The sequence below is a fragment of the Pungitius pungitius genome, chromosome 20 (genome assembly GCF_949316345.1).
Source record: "Pungitius pungitius chromosome 20, fPunPun2.1, whole genome shotgun sequence".
NCBI classification, from domain to species: domain Eukaryota; kingdom Metazoa; phylum Chordata; class Actinopteri; order Perciformes; family Gasterosteidae; genus Pungitius; species Pungitius pungitius.
Window position 1 is genome coordinate 14,337,373 of NC_084919.1, and position 18,053 is coordinate 14,355,425.

At 47.7% G+C, this 18,053-nt stretch overlaps 1 protein-coding gene across 1 annotated transcript; it reads right to left on the minus strand.

Moving 5' to 3' along the window:
- Nucleotides 1-67: 67 nt before the first annotated feature.
- Nucleotides 68-18,046, minus strand: vsnl1a (visinin-like 1a). Its single transcript, XM_037449468.2, has 4 exons — nucleotides 17,840-18,046; nucleotides 12,224-12,390; nucleotides 2,553-2,768; nucleotides 68-1,688 (listed from the first exon to the last, which is right to left on the minus strand). The coding sequence occupies exons 2-4, from the start codon at nucleotides 12,383-12,385 to the stop codon at nucleotides 1,491-1,493; spliced, it is 576 nt and encodes a 191-aa protein (XP_037305365.1). The 5' UTR covers nucleotides 12,386-12,390; nucleotides 17,840-18,046; the 3' UTR covers nucleotides 68-1,490.
- Nucleotides 18,047-18,053: the final 7 nt, after the last annotated feature.

Below are 18,053 nucleotides of genomic sequence, written 5' to 3' on the forward strand. Positions count from 1 at the left end.
GGGGGTTACCATGGAAACCTCGGCCCAAGTGAACATCTGACGAGTGGAGAGAAGAGACCAGACAAGAGCCCATAGAGTTCCTTTTATTAGATTAAATCACAACACAGGGAGTAGTGCAGCCATGTCGTCGGGGACACAATACATGCTACAAAAGAATCCATGTACACGTTAGCCTTTGCTTACATTTGGTATCTCGACAGCAACAACAGTAGTAACACGGTTGGAATTAGAAACATCGTCTGGCCAAAGATCACATGGACGGGGGTGCGCCACACTGCTGTGACGTGACAGTGGAGCGGTGTGCGGGATGCTTTGGACTGTTTGGACTGGGAAGTATCACGTCTCCTTTGGCTCTTGGGACGCTGGTAGTGTGGACGCCGGTCGGAGGTCTGCGGTGAGCTCGCGCGCTGAGGCGAGCTCACAGTTTTGTTTTTTCGAGGGGACACCGTGCTGTGTACAATGTGTGAGACACGGGAGTAGAAAAGTACAAAAAGATTGACTGAGAGAAATACTTGGTAGGATTTGTGAAGGGGTACTTGGTCCAATCTATGTAACGGGTATGGCTTCACTTCTACAGGTCACTTCCACTGAAAAAGACCAACACGCGTGTCTCCAGGTCTACGTCCTCCAACCTGTCCTTTAGCGCTGGGTCCCGTGTCCCAGGGCTCTCTGATGGTTAGATCTTCTCTCTAATGGAGCTGCAGCGGACTGAAGCTCCCTTCAATCTGTCCTCTCACTTTCACAAGTCTACCAATTTATCTCTCTTCTTCTAATCTCCGATGTGGTTCAGCATGTGATAATTAGTAGTGGTAGTTTAAATGCATGGGGGGGGGGGGGGGTTAGTGCTCAGCAACATATACTAAAGCTACTCTACAAAGAAACATGCTCCAACGGGGAAAGCTTGGGCGGGCCTCAGGAACAACCCCCCCCAGCCCCCGATACCAGTCTACTCCCTTTTCACTGAAGCCTCGTTCTCACGGATTGGAGGCTTTTTATTAAGGCCGGACCTAAAGGCATGCAAATGGACCACGTTTACATCTGTTTACTGTTGTTCCTTCTAAGAGGGCGCGTGGTGGTGGTGGGGGGGGGAACAGGTGGCTTGGGGCAGTGAGCGCAGAACAATAAACATCATTCAACATCGTGATGCTGCGACCTCTGGTAGAATGAGACCGCATGGGAAAATACTTTGCACACTTCACATTTTGGCAGTTAGTCATTTAAATAAATGAAATATATATATATTCATATTTACTTGTGTGTGTGTGTGTGTTTGTGTTTGTGGCGTACACCCGCACACTGGACCGTTTTTTTTGTTTTTTTGTTCATAGCAATTAACATTCTCATGCACACGAGTGTTTCAAACACAAGAAGCAGATCCATTGAAAGGTAGTCCAAGCATATATATATATATATATTATTTTTTCAGTGGAGATAGCTGCAAACTGAATGGAACATGAAATTCTCTCTGTGCAGTCCGGGCGCCGGGCGGCCTATTTCTGGAGGTCGCACTGCAGCAGTAGTACGATGGACGGGTCGCCCTTGGCCGCCTCTTTGAACTCGTCCAGCGAGATCTGGTCGTCGTTGTTCTTGTCCATCTTGGAGAAGATCTTGTCCACCCTCTGTTGGGGCGTCAGGCCGTCCTCGTTCATCTTCATCATGATCACCGTGCCCACCATCTTGTAGATCGCCTGCAAAGAGGAGAAGACGGTTTACACCTCCGGCCTCTGGATACGCCCATGTTTCCCTCCCTGAGAGAAGACACAAGGAATCAAGGGGAACGCGTCAGCGCCGGGTGACAGGCAGCGCGGCTGCAGCGCGGCTGCAGCACAGCTGGAGCACCTGTCCGCTGGCTTCCGCCACTATCTTTAGCGCCTGGATGATGCTGCAGATGCTGTGATGTGCTGTGCACCCAATAACAGGGACGGTCACCACAGCCTGGGCTATGACTTCCTGTCTGTGAGCAGGAGTTTTTATTGTTATTATATAAAGAAAAATAAATGAGCTTAATTCAATATACATTATATAAAAAGGTCACTTCAATTACTCATCCTCCATGTGACTCCTTCAAAGAGCATCTTCTCTGCTGTGCTGCTGTTGAGGTTTGAAGCAGGAAAGCATACTGCTACATGTGAAAGCATGTGTGATATTAGATATGGTAGAATTTGCATATTACAAATAGTGTACACATGGCATCTATTTCACTCTGTCCACCTTGACGTCCTTCTGCAGGCTCCTTCCTCTAGTTGTTTCCCATTGAAGGTGTGTTTTCTGATGGGGAGTATGAGCTCTGTGAGTTGAATATTATGTACTGTATATGGTGTGTTATGATTAGCGTGTGTTAGATAATGGGCGATAAATGTTATATCCCATATTATATGTACTGAATCATTCTGTTATTGATGGAGTGGAGGATTAGGTCAGCGACGAGGGTGGGGCTATCTATTGGAAGACGGATAAGGGGACGGACAAACTGGGCGGAGCTACCCAAGGCACTGTTTTGTGGACAAGAAGGTTGACCTGGAGTTGGGACAGAGGCTTTGAGCCCACAGTACCTCGATGATCTCCAGCATCTCCACCCTGGTGATCTTGCCGTCTCCGTCCAGGTCGTACATGTTGAAGGCCCAGTTGAGCTTCTGCTCAAAGCTGCCCCGCGACGTGATGGACAAGGCGCAGATGAACTCTCTGAAGTCGATGGTGCCGTCGCTGTTCTTGTCGAAGGTCCTGAAGGCGTGCTGGGCGAACTTGGACGCGTCGCCGTACGGGAAGAACTGGGACGGGGAGAAGGACAGAAAAGGAGAAAGCCGACGTCACCCAAAAGAAACGACTTATCAGTGAGGGATGGGTGTAGAATCCACCACACAACACCTCCAAACAGCCACCGGACTTTAAATGACTTTGGTAAAGAGGTAGTTTGCAATCAAAGGGCAGATTAACGGATGGTATAAAATACTTTGCATCAATGATTTTAATTCTGCAAATGTTGTCAGCGGAGAGGAATACACAAAGAGGCAGCATTTCCACTGCGTTGGTACAGGTCGGGGTCACTCTGCTGCTATCCAATGTAAGACAATTCAATTTGAATGTTTCTAATTAAGCCCTTTGTTTAGACGCAGTGCTGTCATCACATCTAAAATGCTTTCTACCTATGGGAAGGTACAATGTGAACACTTGTCATGTTGAGCATGTTAGCATGTTAGCATTGGCTTAGGCCTCCATGAAGCACAGCCGGACTGACAGCTCCGGGCTTGGAAGTCTTTTTTTGTCACAAATTCAAGTCACATTCACAAGACTTTGCCAAATATTCCAGATTAAACACAAACCCTCATCTTTTATGTTATTTTCAACACCCATTTCCGTTTGATTTGACAGGTCAGCTGTGGCAACTCTGATCTGAGAAGTGCAAACCAATGTTAACCCTGCATCCCGGCGCTACACGCTCGACCCTCCAGCTGCTCATGTACCGTGGATCATCACAGAGTCAGGGGGTGTACACTAGTGCTGACCTCTCTAAGGGCTCATGGGTAATCTAAGCCAGGCCAGGCTGCTCTTTGAGGACTTGTGGGATCCACCAAGCGCCTCTATTAACCAATGCAAATGGAACCAAAGAGGAGAAATGACCTTCCGCCAGATGTCTTATAGTTTATCCTCATGCACTTTTGCTGGTCTAACCAAAATAACGTGTTGGTGAACTACAAATTCAACAACTCTCATGCAAGCAAGGAATCGCTGAAAAAAGAGGCGCCAGTGCTCTTGAGCTTTGCGTTATGTCGTGGTCTTTTGTTCAAAGTCAAGGTGAAGGACGTCATTCAAATGTTTCTTCTGCCATCAAATGGGATCAATGTAGAATCGGTAAGACGGAGCTCCGAGTGGAGTTGAATACCAACTGCCTCCAGACACCAATATGCTGTAAGGCTTGTCGAAACAGGTCATAGTCCATGTACCAGAAGGAAAACCAATTTACTAAGCCGTACGCTTAGCGCCCCCTACCGATTCAAAGTAGTGGTGAGGTTTGGGCGTATAAAGAGGCAGTAAAAGGCGTTTTGAGACAGCGGTGCACTAGACAGGTATACAGGCAGCATACAGAGGGCAACTGGAAATGACCTGTAACTCTGTGAAGCTGAGGGGTATCATCACTTAGAGCAACCACCTTTCCCATAATCCTCTCCATCCACTATTCTACCATTTCTGTCTGAGCCGCAGACAGCGTCGTCATAGAGGCCAACAGAGAGGTGAGGACCTGGCCTCAGCCTCTCATCAACCGCCCGCTGCCACGAATCCTGATTGGAGAATAAGGATGGAGTGCAGTGGATATGAGAGGAAAAGGGGGAGGAAGAAAGAGGGAAAAAATAACTGTAATTTCTTGTCGCAAAATGAACTTCTGCTGCAGTAGGAGAGCAATGAGACTGAGAAACTAGGAGACTAAATTGAGTGTGACAGACTCAGCTTCGGCCGATCCGGCCTTCTGCTCCAGAGAGGGGGGGGGGGGGGGGGGGGGGGTTGAGCCACTGCGGCTCCTCGACAATCTGGCAGGTTATGTAACACTTTGTTACGTAAAAGAGAAACGGAGAGAAGGTAGAGACGCGCTGATAAGATGCTTCATCTGTGTGTCCGTCAGAGGACTGAACCGTCACTGCGTGGAACGCAATTGCCATGACAACAGGACTTGGGGCGTCTGCTTGCTTGAAGGTTTTAAACATTACAATTGTTCACATTTCCATTCAGTCTCACTTCTTCGGGTCCCATCCGTTTGATTTGGTCTTCAAAGGACAGGCTGGACGCCAGCTCCTGTCCACTCGGTGGGGAGTGAGGCTCAATGAGGCTCATCTCAGTGTGTGTGTGGGTCCGTGAGTGCGTGGCCTATTTCATCACCCACACACACACACACACACACACTATGGTAGCCTTCACAATCACACTGCAAGCACCAAAAGAGAGAAAGTCAAAGAGAGGATGGGGAGGGGGGAAAGAAGAAGAGAAGATAGAAAAAGTGTGACATGGAGGAAAGATACGTGAGAGAAACAAATTCACACCAGCAGCAGATCACACAGCTGACGAATAATTCATCTGACTGAGGAGCCGTCGAGCTCGTGAGGAACAGATCCAGTGGCGACGTGTGTGTTGGGTTTGAAAATGACTGTGAGGGAACTACGAGCCACGTTGGATCCCGGTTGGTGGAGAACAGGACAGACATGACAAGCTTCCATGATGCGCAGCCAATGCCATGGCCGTTTGTTTCCTCCGTGCACGGTGACTGTCATGTGAGTAAAAGGAATGGTGTTGAAAATGGCAAATATAAATCCCTAATTGCAGCCTCCTAAAAGATGTGACAACCCCCCAACCACCACCACCGACACCACCCCCCCGCAGGGTGTCCCCCCAGTGATTTGTTCATTAAGTCCTTTATTTAGGCCCCGGGAGGACTAGGAAGAGTTGAGAAAAACATCCATCAAACTTCTCTGCACCTGACAAAGCCAGCAGGCAGCTGCAGATGTGCCAACACACACCTCCCCCTGTCACTCACTGTCCCATAATGCCCTGCCCGGGGCCGTTACCATGGCGATGGTGTGCTCCGTTGGCTCGTTTCCTCTATTCTCCCCTGATAGCCTCAAAATATATCCTTCATGCTAAATCATGGCACTCAGGCACCAGCTCCGTGGGGAGCCTCCTGGCCCACTGTGGGCCCCTCCCTTCTCCCCCCACCCCCTGAGCAATAGGGAGAAAGGGCACTGGCTCATTTCCCCTTCCGAGCACCTGAGGTCTCGACGTTAGCGAGGTTCACTTGTTTCTTCCCCTGTGTAAATGAGGCCTGATGCTTCAAGCGCGTCTTGGCCAACATTGTCGCATGCAGTGGAGCCTGTTGGAAGGGATCACACCAGCAGGACGTTGCATGTCTGTGCATTTGGCAGTTTCCATCGCTACGTTACTTCAGTGAGCAGAATGGATGCATGATCCGTGTTCACTGCGTCTGTGTGTGAGGGAGACGGAGCCTCACATCCGCCCTCAGTGACATGGGAGGCAGCAACAGGGACGTAGCCAGCTCACTGCTGGAGCTGCTACTGGGTCCAAGCCTCCAGGGTCCACACACACACACACACACACACACACACAGCAATCTCTTTGCACTGTAACATGCATTTTCACTCATCTGCTTGTTATTTTTCAGCGTGTACAGTGACATCCGTAATTACATGGCATGTCATTTAGATGACGCTTTTATCCTTTAATCAGTACATTCCAAACAAAATGATACAGACCCATAAGAACAAGACACAAGAAAGTGCATTTCACCGTAACCAAAAGTAAATTTAAGAATTCAGGCCCTCAGATTAATACCTCATGAATAGCCTTGATTAGCTACCTGATGACAGAAGTTCCCATGCAAATAGCGTATGTCTTAAGTTAATGTTAGTATTGAATTCTGTAGAATCAGCAGACTCTTCAGCTTCATACTGATGTTCTTTATTTCCCCGCAGTGGATTTGGACCTCGCCACGGTTAAAGCCGAAGAGGGTGAACGGATATACATGTTTCCGAATAGACTCATCACTGACGGGTATTAGCGCGCCTATGCCACGCTTAATGTTCGCACATGCGATTGTATTTACATGAATGTGTGCGTGTTTGAGTGGGAATCCTCTTGTTGGACACCTCATGCAGACCACATGTAGGTGTCCCTGCTGCCTCTCATGAGCTTCCCAGAGAGCACACAATCAGCGGGGAATTGGATGGGAATTTGGAGACTTGTCCAGACCCTGGTTTATCTGTGGTTACAAAACACCCATCTGGCAGCTCTCACTCTGGGTGAGGAGCGTGAGTGACAGCGCAACGGCAGATGGCACTGTTGAGTGTGGAAACGCATTTCACGCCTCAGGGGATGGCGAGGGGAGCGTTCATGGGCACTGAAAGACAGAAGAGTCGCAGCGAGATAACTGACGAATCCATATCTGTCAGTGCGGGTCGCGGGCAAGGAGGGAGGACTCAGAAAATAAAGGGACTTTAATAGTCAAAAACAGAACTCAAAATCACTCCAACCGATGAAAAAAGACGAGAAAACAAAGACAAAAAAACAGGGACCTGGACTTGAAGATAACAATGACATAACCTTACATGGCAAGACGAGACCTGTAGACGACAGCAGACAATGACGCGACAAGAGACTCACAGGGCTTAAATACATAAGGGAGGTGCAGGTGATTGGACACAGGTGAAAACAATCAGGCACGGCAGACAATCACAGGGGAAGACAGGACAAGGCAGGAAGTGAAGTTACCCAGGAACACAAGACATGAAACTATAAAATAAAACAAAAACCCAAACCGTGACAATATCCCCGTCAACCCACAACATCAACTTGCTATTTTATTGTTAAAACGGGTATTTAGTGGGGCTGTGGACCATTTCAGGACTGCTAGCTTAAGCTAGCTGCTACGCTACTTCCATGGCAACATCGACCCTGCAGAGGACCACCACTGAGTCCCCAAAAGACAGCGGTTTGAAAACGTCCTGCTAAATGTGGGGACACTTGAAACACAGCCGTGGACAACAGGAAGAGTCGCTAGTTCAACACGTTCCACCTCCAACACAATCACATGTGTGGAGTTTGTGTTTAAAAGTCTTTGGGAGAAAAACTTTAAATCACAATGAATACATTTCAAAACATGCGATTAATTAGTTCATCTTTTTGATCTATTGAAAGCCCTAGTATTTAGCAACTTTTCACAGTCAAAATGTCACGACTGGCACGTTCCACGGCTGCCATTTCTCTGCCTCACTGCTGGCAGGTAACTCCTCTTTTAACAGAGCGAACATGGAGGACTCGCTCACTTCGTCTCTATTGGCCAGCTGTGTCCCCAGTGTGGCCTCTGAAGCTCTCTGAAGCATAACCGGCCCTACGGCACCCGGCTTCTGCTCCACGTGTTCCATGTGTTCTCTAGACCTTCATGAGCAGTGTCTCTCCATCCTATGCATCCTCCGTGTGTGCTCGGCCCTGCGTGGGCGTCATGTGTGTGAAAGAAATCCCACATCGGAATTATCATGCCAACATGTATGTGTGTGTGCTCCCTGCTGCCCGAGCATTACTTCCACCTGAATGCTTAACACACCGGGCGGGATGCCTTTAGGAATCCCCTGCAAATATTCCACCAATATTTTGCATGAAAAGCTATCCAATAAACCCTGGTCACAAAAACAGCTTCATGTGAGAACGGGGCTGGTTGTCACATTCATTTCATCTCGAAGGTGCTTCGTCTCACCATGTTACCTTTTGGTTGCAATGAGGTTGGTGGGGATTCTGCGTGGCTCGAGCCCTTGTGAACCAGTGGAAGGTGCTTGTCACTGGCACCACTACTTCCAGCCATGACACTGTTACAGGATGTGACTCCCCCCGTTATCGCACTCCCTAACGTGACACTGCAGCACAGGGAGACCTGCTGGAAGTTGCTGAATAATTCCTTTGCCACTTCAGGGTCCAAGGTAAGGCCGCACTGCAGCTGATCAAACCCAATGAATTCTAATAAATGCATCCATTAGTTTCCCCCTCTCTATGGATTCATCTCCGTTCTTCCTTTCTGCCTCTCGCTGTGTTTGTGAATCGGCTTTCTCCCCAACGGCTCATTTCGGATGCTTTCCGCATCGTTGCAAACACTGATACACAGACACTCAGCAATTAACACCAATTATCTGTTCATGAAGACAGGGGAGAATTCACGGTGGTTTGTCCTTGTGAAAATTACAGCCTGCTTAATCAGTGTCGGATTCCCGTCCCTCTGTGCTGTAAACATTGTAAAATAGTCCCTATCATTATGAGTCACTCCGTCCAGTTTATGATTACCGTTTGACTCAAATCTTCAGAGCGGGTGGGCATTGATTATATCTGAGCACAACCCGACTAATAAAAAGATGGGTTTTCAAACTAAATGTTTGGCCTTTCCGTGCAAGGCGCTCAGCTCTTTGTATAAAGCGGGAGAGATGGAGATGTAAAGAGGGAGAGATGGGAGAGATGGAGACGTAACGAGGGAGAGAGGGAGACGTAAAGAGGGAGAGAGGGAAAGATGGAGAGATGGAGATGTAAAGAGGGAGAGAGGGAGACGTAAAGAGGGATAGATGGGAGAGATGGAGACGTAACGACGGAGAGATGGGGAGGGAGAGAGGGAAAGATGGAGACGTAAAGAGGGAAAGATGGAGAGATGGAGACGTAACGAGGGAGAGAGGGAGACGTAAAGAGGGAGAGAGGGAGAGAGGGAGAGATGGAGATGTAAAGAGGGAGAGAGGGAGACGTAAAGAGGGATAGATGGGAGAGATGGAGACGTAACGACGGAGAGATGGGGAGGGAGAGAGGGAAAGATGGAGACGTAAAGAGGGAAAGATGGAGAGATGGAGACGTAACGAGGGAGAGAGGGAGACGTAAAGAGGGAGAGAGGGAGAGAGGGAGAGATGGAGATGTAAAGAGGGAGAGAGGGAGACGTAAAGAGGGATAGATGGGAGAGATGGAGACGTAACGACGGAGAGATGGGGAGGGAGAGAGGGAAAGATGGAGACGTAAAGAGGGAAAGATGGAGAGATGGAGACGTAACGAGGGAGAAATGGAGACGTAAAGAGGGAGAGATGGAGACGTAAAGAGGGAGAGATGGAGACGTAAAGAGGGAGAGATGGAGACGTAAAGAGGGAGAGATGGAGACGTAAAGAGGGAGAGATGGAGACGTAAAGAGGGAGAGATGGAGACGTAAAGTGGGAGAGATGGGGAGGGAGAGAGGGAAAGATGAAAGACTGACATTCACTGAAACAGAGGTTGTCATGAATTGATAAAGCATATAATCCTAATATTTGGAGTGGAAAGTTTGACAATCAGCATCTAACTTTCATTTACTCGCCTTTTTCGGACCATTCATATTTCCATCTGTTGCCTTGTATATATTTTGTGCTTTGTCTCATTTCAGTTATTGTTGACAAATATATTTGATGTGTTTTTTTAATGCTGTCAATTACGGTAGTGTAGTGCAAGAGCCAAGAGACCGATCCATTGACAGGAGAACATATATTTTACTGTTGTATATTGGGGGGACACAACCTCCCCCCCAAAGAAGCGTTGTTACGCCCTTGTCTGGATTTATTCCCTCAGTAGCCGCGGGTCACATGGTGACCAGGGGATGCTGTAGGGCGGGGCTACATAGCGACTCCCCCCGTGGTCAAGGAGCATATGTTTCCTCACGGAAACAGGCGATTGGCCAGATGATGTCAGTGTCCGTCTGTCACTCCATTTACCTGCCTATCATCTGTGTGTCCCTCTGGGGAGACAATAGCAGGCAGGGCTGCTGGATGGTATGTGTGGCACACACACACACACACACACACACACGCACGCACACACAGAGCCAGCCTGGAGGCTATACAAGCGAGACGCAGCAGAGCGGAATCCATCCATACATCTATATTCAGGCCAGCATCTGTGTGTTTACTTGAGTGTGTGTGTGTGTGTGTGTGTCTGAGGGCCAGTGTCACAACAGTGATTCCAGTCCTCTCCGCCCCTCAGATCACTTCTCATCTTAGGTGTATGAGTGTTATTATACACTACTAGGTTCCCCGTACACATACTGCCCTTTTAAGACCTACAGACAAACTACAACAGCACCTGCAAGCTCAAAATACAAAGCTGTATTTAGGAAGGAGCTCATTTCAGGTTCTGCATCCTGTTTGAAAACAAAAGAATGAACAATGCGGAGTGGTTGTGTGTGGATCACTGCTGAGTGAGTGTGTGTGTGTGTGTGTGTGTGATCACGGTTATCAGTGAGCACGGATGCTGTCTCTGCATGCGATAATCCAAACAAGAAAATCTAGCGACAAAACCTCTCCCCATAGCGCCTCAGAGATCCTGTTACAAGCGTCTGCCGGGGAGGACACCCTGCTTAATTTAATTTCTACATCCGCTCAGCTATCAAAAGTCATTCTTAAACTCAGCCATTTTACCGTTTCGTAAGAACCGACATTCATTACTTTCTTTATAATGATAATTGATCATGATCCTCCCCCCCAGCACTTCGTCTTCATCACCTTCCCCCTTCACAGCCTGGGAGATGATCTCCCCCCAAAGGGAGGCAGCGGGTGTTAAAGGAGTGAGACAGAGTGTGTGTGTGTGTGTGTAGATGTCCAACCCAAACCGTGCATAGCTACGCCCCCCGAGCACGTTCTCACTTTCCCCGTCTCTGATCGCCTGTGTTTCTCGCTGTTCTGTCTCCCCCCCACTGCACATACGACCCCCCCCCCTCTCCCCCCACACACACACACACACACAGTCACTCTTCACAGGAACAGTCTGTCCTGTCCCTGTAATGCAAGGTCGTTGCAGACAGTTTTTTATCCACTTATCAGCTCTCTGGATTTAAATGAAGCACCATCACCAATGTGATAGCTGTTGCCTAGGAACACGTCGGGTTGCATCATTATAGGACTTCCCCAATGAGACCCCTCCAGGTCTGAGCTGTGGCGCTGCAGACCTGTTTATCTTTAAGGGATATTCCATTCCTGATTCAATGACCGTTTCCATCCATCTATTTCTATCTTATTTCCCTGGGAATTTGGTGCTCAACATGAGAAGCATTTTAAGGCTTTTCTATTCCAGGAAAACTGCACACTCAGTGTCTACACATGTGCTGTATTTGTTCTTTTCCTAAATAACGGTAGCTATTCCTTGACTTAATACAGCTTATTATCATGAGCATGAGCTCTAATGGCCTTTTGAGTGAGTAGGACCCAGTGTCTTATGTAACGGCAGCACCCTCTGGTTATGAGGCCTTTCCTGGCATCGTGATAACACTGTTCTTACTTTGCTCAGGATTGTGCTCCCTGTGGACTCTTAGGAAGTTAACACATCTAGTACAAAGAGATGCTGAGATGAGCCTGACACAACAAGTGCTATGAATCGCTAACGCACTCATTCCAAGTTCTTTCTACTTGTGGCTCCAAGTCGCTGTTTGTTCATTTAAAGGGCGATGTGGGGGGTTCATGGCCCTTTTACCACATCACAACCCGGGTCACATTTGACCTTTTCTTAGGACATCAATTCAAATCCCCATCAGCAGTAATAAACAATGAGTCTTTCTTCTCTTCTCCTCAGAGCGTCCTCTACCCGACCTCATCGGTAGTTGCTAATCATCCACTGCTTTAATGAACTTTCACACCGAGGTATTTGCTCTGTGTGTGTGTGTGTGTGTTATCCACGGGAGTCTCACCTTAACATACAGCTGCTGGAACTCCTCCAGGTTGAGGCGGCCGGTGGGACAGTCCTTCAGGAAACCCTTGTACCACTGCTTCAGCTCGTGTTCATTAAACTCTGTGTTCTTCACCAGGTCCTCCATCACCTCGGGGGTCAGCTTGCTGTTCTGTTTCCCCATTATGCCTGCAAACAGACACACACACACACATGCAGAATGAATGAGTGTGTGCACTTTTAAGCTTGTGACCTAAATATGTGGAGGCTGTTTGGAACAGAGCTGAACACCGAGACTTCTAGACAAGTGTGAAGTGCGAAGCAAAGCTGCGTCTAAAAATAAACTTTAAAACAAAGGAGCTGTAGACGAAGCACAGGAATAGAGTTGGAAATGAGTCCTCGCCTGTTTGATTTCCAGCCCCTCTGATCACCTGCTTGTCTTAGTTTGTTTCATCTGTCGAGGCACTCTGAAACCTCACATCCCTCCAGAGCAGTTGCATTGCAATTATAGGCAGTAAAATGTGGATTGAAGGAGGCGGTAAAATGATTCCCTGTCCTCCCTGAGCCCCAGCCTCTCAAAGGGGTTTTAGCCTATTTGTTTCATTCTATGAAATGCTCACTTTCAAATGGGACCCTTTGGAAAGGGGAATCATTTTAAAGTAGTCGTATTTTTTCAGAAATGCTGAAGCTGTTTGGGTGTTTAATGTCCCTCTAATTTCTCCACCACTGCTGCCTCCTTGGTATCTGCGCGGTGCTGATGCTGCTCCATTATGTTCATTAACCAGCCTGTAATAACAGGCTAAAGATGGTTTGAGCCGTGGACCATTTGACAGCATTCCTCTCTGCTGAGATGCTTTATTGGACCACTTTGGCTCGGTGGAGGTGTCATTGTGGCCAGAGCCACATTGTGTCCAATCTGTCTCTGCAGGCCCAGGGGAGCATTCGTTTCAATGTGCTATAAAGCCCATCAGCGCAGAGACCTGCAGCGCTGCTCGCCTCCGTGACGCGTGGCGGAGGAGACCTTCCATGGGAAGTTAAGCTCAGGAATCTTTGACCATTTGGTTTTTCTGCAAAACCTTTTAACAGGCAACTTAAATGTTGTGTTTCTTTGCAAAGTATCTGTTCTTCTGGGTAGATGGAGGTGGGCCGGTGATGGGTTTGCAATACAGATGGAGAATACAGGAGATACTGAATCTTTTTTAATGAAGCACACGAAAGAAATGAAAGGAAAAGAAAAACTTCACATCCTTTGCCAGCAGCTCGCAGACCATTAGAAACTTTGCTCTGGGATCATCTTTTAAATTGCTTCAGCACTGCCCGAGTTCACCAAGGAACGAATGATTCATAAGGTACAAAAGTGAAATTCAAGATATGACTCATCATCTTTCCACATGGCCACATTTGTTACAAACACATCACTGCAGGAATGACAAATGTCAACAGGTATATTTGAATGTACAATTCTAACCTCTCAAATCCCTGTAAAAATAACTGAAATGAATGATGATCTGATAAATTAAATATGTGATTATTGGGCATTTGCGTAGTTTCTAATCGCAACAATTATTTGTATTATTTATTGAGCCTCTGATGCTCCTCCCTGATGGATCCGTTGCTGGGCCCCAGTATTTTTGCTGTGCTACTCCTAAACACAGACAAACAATGTTTCCGCTCCTGAAGCCTGGATCACAAAAGACTGGCGACACTGAATCCAAACTGTGGACATCTTGTGGACTCAGCTCAGAGTTACAGCTCATTTCCTCAGCTCACAGCCGTTGGTTTCCCCCACGCTCACATGAGCCATCTGTGTGTGAGGAGGTCACGCTCTGCTTTGCAGTTATTACACACACTATCCAATATGCATCTCTCAAATAGAGAATAAAGATCTCCAAGTGTTAATGCGAGCTGCTGGGTTTTGTAAGCGGCTTCGGAGGAAGAGAGAAGAAGTGACCCTGTGGTCCTTCCACTGCAGTCTGAGAGGGACGATTGCCACAAAGGGTCCTCTGATCAACAGCAGCTCAGCTGACCAAATGTGTACAGAAATGCCTGTTGTGGAGGATTTATAACCTGACCTGTCCGTCATATCTCCCTGATGTGGGAAGAGGATACAGCAACAGCAGTGATTGACGGGATAGAAGTTTTCCATATGGGGTTCAACTCAACTTTCAATTGTATTCAATTGGCCAATGTGACAAACCCGGAACTAGCATCAGAGGACTTTACAATACTTAGGTCATACAGCCTCCTCTTTCTTCATAACCTCGCATTAAAAAAGATGGAACAAACTACCACCCAAATAACTTTAAAGGCAAAACAAGGAGACTTGATGCATGTAATGAGAGAAGTAAAAGCCTAAAGCATATAAGGAAAAATGATTATTACTAATGATAGCATGACATTGATGATAAAAGCAGTATTAGTAGAAGTATTAGCAATAGAAATGAGATGACGAGTGATTATACCATCATACAAATATCTGCTTAAGTCTTGGATTATATTAAGATGAGAATTATATGTCTGTGACGTTTGGGAATTTATGAGAGACAGATTAAAAAGGGAAGCAGCAAAGTTCCATATTCCCTGACTTTTAGTACCTATGGCTCCAGGCCCGAAAAAAGGGCAACAAAATGTCCCATAATGCAACTGAAAAGGTTATTTCATTAAAGTCGCCCTGCTTGTATAACCCTAAATTAGAAATCTGAATCAGCCTCAGAGGGCTTTACAGTCTGTACACATGTGACGTCCTCTGCACAGGGAAAACGGAGTAAACCTTAGGGGAGGGTCCCTCTATCGTCATGCACACAAGTGTGATGTCATGTGCACACAATGAAGGATGCCTTCATGCACCAACGGCTTTGAGCTGAGGAAATGAGCTGTAACTCTAAGCTGAGTCCACAAGATGCCCACAGTTTGGATTTAGTGTCTTTTGTGATCCAGGGTTCTGGAGCGGACACATTGTTTTTCTGTGTTTGGGAGTAGCAAAGCAAAAATACTGGGGCCTCGAGTTGCAGAAATGCATTAGCCATCTCTACGTTAAATGCATCTCTCACTCAGCACCACCAGTTCTGGCGGCTTTTCTGATATCACTCTGCAGTTGTCATGCTTAAGCTCAGATGACATCATCAGGTCCTATTGTCCCAGATCTCCTGTGCTTTCCAAAAAGAAATCCCCATTTCCCCAAATGATCCTGTTTAAAAGATTGGACAAAAGGTTTGATTGATTGTGATTCCAAATGGGATTCAGATAATGCTTTTGAAACCTCATTTCTCTCACATGATGACATCTGAGGCACTCGTTATGGGTTACACAACCATGTCTGAACACGACCACTAAAAACTACACGGCGCATGACAGGCGGGCCACGGCGTCACTGTGTAGGTGTGTGTGGTGCATTGCACGACTTGTGTAACATCACACATTGCATGTATGGGTTGTTTTTGGGTTGTTTGCATGCACTTTAATGCATCGTTAAAGTGAAATGATTGTGGTCCAGGTAATATGCAGGACATTAATAAAGCCCATTGTCTCTGTAAAGGTGTAGTGCATTAAAGTCCCCCTCCCTCTTTGAATGATGTAATCACAGCTTCTCTGTGCTGCGCTCACACAGCCGGGCAGACCGTGCACGCTTGTTAGTGCCTGTTAGTGCACCTCGGCTGTTTTGTTGTCCCTTTTAGCCACTTGAGGGAAAAACTGCCTTTTGAAGACACACACGCAGAACTTGTTGTCGCGCGAAAGCTAAATTCTCTGGAGCTTGTGTTAACCACAAACCTTATTTGAGATCAAACAGCAGGTTAACGTGGAGGCGAGGGAACTGGAGGTGCAGGAATGCTGACTCACTTTCAGGTTTCAGGTTCTAGTCGTGTATTCTGGTACGGACACACAAGTGTTACTCATCACTCCGCCTCCCTTCATTCAGCTGAATCCGTATGGCGTCAGTGTGCCGGTGATACCCCTGGTAGAAAAGTCGATTCTTGAGGGGGGAATTTGTGGTGCACTAAAAGGCAAACTGACGCTTAGGTAAATCGCACATTCTTTAACACGGCCCCCTCGTCACGTGCAGCTGAATAGCCTTTAACGTGACGCGAGCGGCAACATGGTGGAGCTTTGGCAGAACATCATCTTCCTACGCACGTTCAAATTGCCTCTTGAAGACGAATATTGGGCCTGTTTGTTGGTCAGTATATAAGGCCCATGTTTGAGGGATTCTGCCAGGACGTAACAATCCGTCTACCTTCCTTTGTCATGTCGGCACCAACAGAAATGGCCATTTTTCAGAGCTGGAGCCCAGTGACAGTCTCATCACACACATCACGCAGTTATACTCAAAGAAGAATGGAATGAAAACCATCTTTAGAAAACTGAACAAAACCTCTCGCTACAAAATTCCCTGATAGGCTTTCAACGTGACAACGGGGAGGTTCGTACATTCTGCAGGTCGGTTTTTACTGCTTTTGGAGGAGCGGCCCGGCGATAGGACAAGATGTTAAGACGAACAAAGACAAGAGCTTTTGTTTCTTGTAGATAGGAGTAGGGCTAACCGATGGAAAGAATGCAATTAAGCGCTAATGGAGGGAGCAGGAGGGGGGTTTGCAGTGTGACAAAAATGTCATGCCTGGGAATCCGTCTCAAATCCCACCCTGATTATTACATAAGCATGTCCTAAGCATGTTTTTCGACTGTGCACAGACAGCATTGTGCATGATCAGCAGATGTCAGTGCTTCTTCTTATCTGGAGCCATGAGAGGGGCCAAGTCGGGGACCAGATCCTCCGGGTCAGCCTGCAGCAGGGATTCACCGCGCCGACTACGGACCCGAGACCCAGACGGAGAAGTGTGTAGCTGCGGTAATCAGCAGACAGGTGTGGACTCGACACATATTACGGCACCATAGTGAGGGGGGCTAATAAATCACATTGTGCCATTACCATCAATTACCAACAAGGGATGACCTTGAGAGACAGAGCCCCCCATCAGACAGCAATGCAGTTCAAGCTTTGCATTCAGGGATCCCGCTAGAGTTCTGCTGTGTCTCATGCCCTCATTGTAAAGAAGTGTGTGTGTAGGTGTGTGTGTGCAGGAGACGTGTATTTAGCCGTGAAAGAGCATAAAGGCTGGTGGATGAGATGCGGTCACGCCCACGTTGATCATTAGTAGCCTCATTGGGAGGATGATGTGAAATCAAGAGACCCCCCCCCCCCCTCCCGCTACCCACCCGCATTCAATCCAGCGCGCGACACACACCCTCGCAACATCAGCACCAGGGCACAATCCATCATCACACCAGCTCGCGCCACAGACAGATCAAATCCAGTCCGCATCAATCGGTGACATCGCAACAACCAGACGGCACTGATGCCGATTCGTGTCTCCCTGTTAAATCGAACGCGTGGTGCGCGTGCGTATGTGTGCGTGCGCGCGTGTGTGTGTGTCAAAGCAGTGAGAGAAAATCCAAGCACGACACTCACAAAACCATGTTTACATGTCACGTGTTTGCGTGTAAACCGTACACAGTATATACTGGACTGACTACTTCCATAAATGCGACTTATGCAACCAAAAGGATGCCGCACTGCAGGTTGCATCGTGCATGTCACCAACTTGATTTCCTCCGTGTTGAAAATAACTAATGTCCATCCTACCTGGAGAGAGAGAGTGGGGAGTCCGCGGGAGAGTCCGGTCAGGTGTCCGGCGTGGTGAGACTAAACCTGCGGGGAGGGAAGCGGTCCGCCGGTCTGCTGCTCCGCCGCTGCTGGTTCAATGGTGCTGAAGCGCCTCTGAGTTCTACTCTGAAGGTCCGTAGGAAGCTGCTGCTGAACACACACTGCCGCGCACGCTGCTGGAGGAGGACGCGGA

What these genes read in the sequence shown, in the direction of transcription:
- vsnl1a (XM_037449468.2), bottom strand. Translation starts at nt 12,385, where the DNA reads ATGGGGAAACAGAACAGCAAGCTGACCCCCGAGGTGATGGAGGACCTG. An exon ending in TCCAGCAGCTGTATGTTAAG is followed by an intron (nt 2,769 to 12,223) that starts GTGAGACTCCCG and finishes TCCCCGTCCCAG; the next exon opens with TTCTTCCCGTACGGCGACGC. An exon ending in AGATGCTGGAGATCATCGAG is followed by an intron (nt 1,689 to 2,552) that starts GTACTGTGGGCT and finishes TCCTCTTTGCAG; the next exon opens with GCGATCTACAAGATGGTGGG.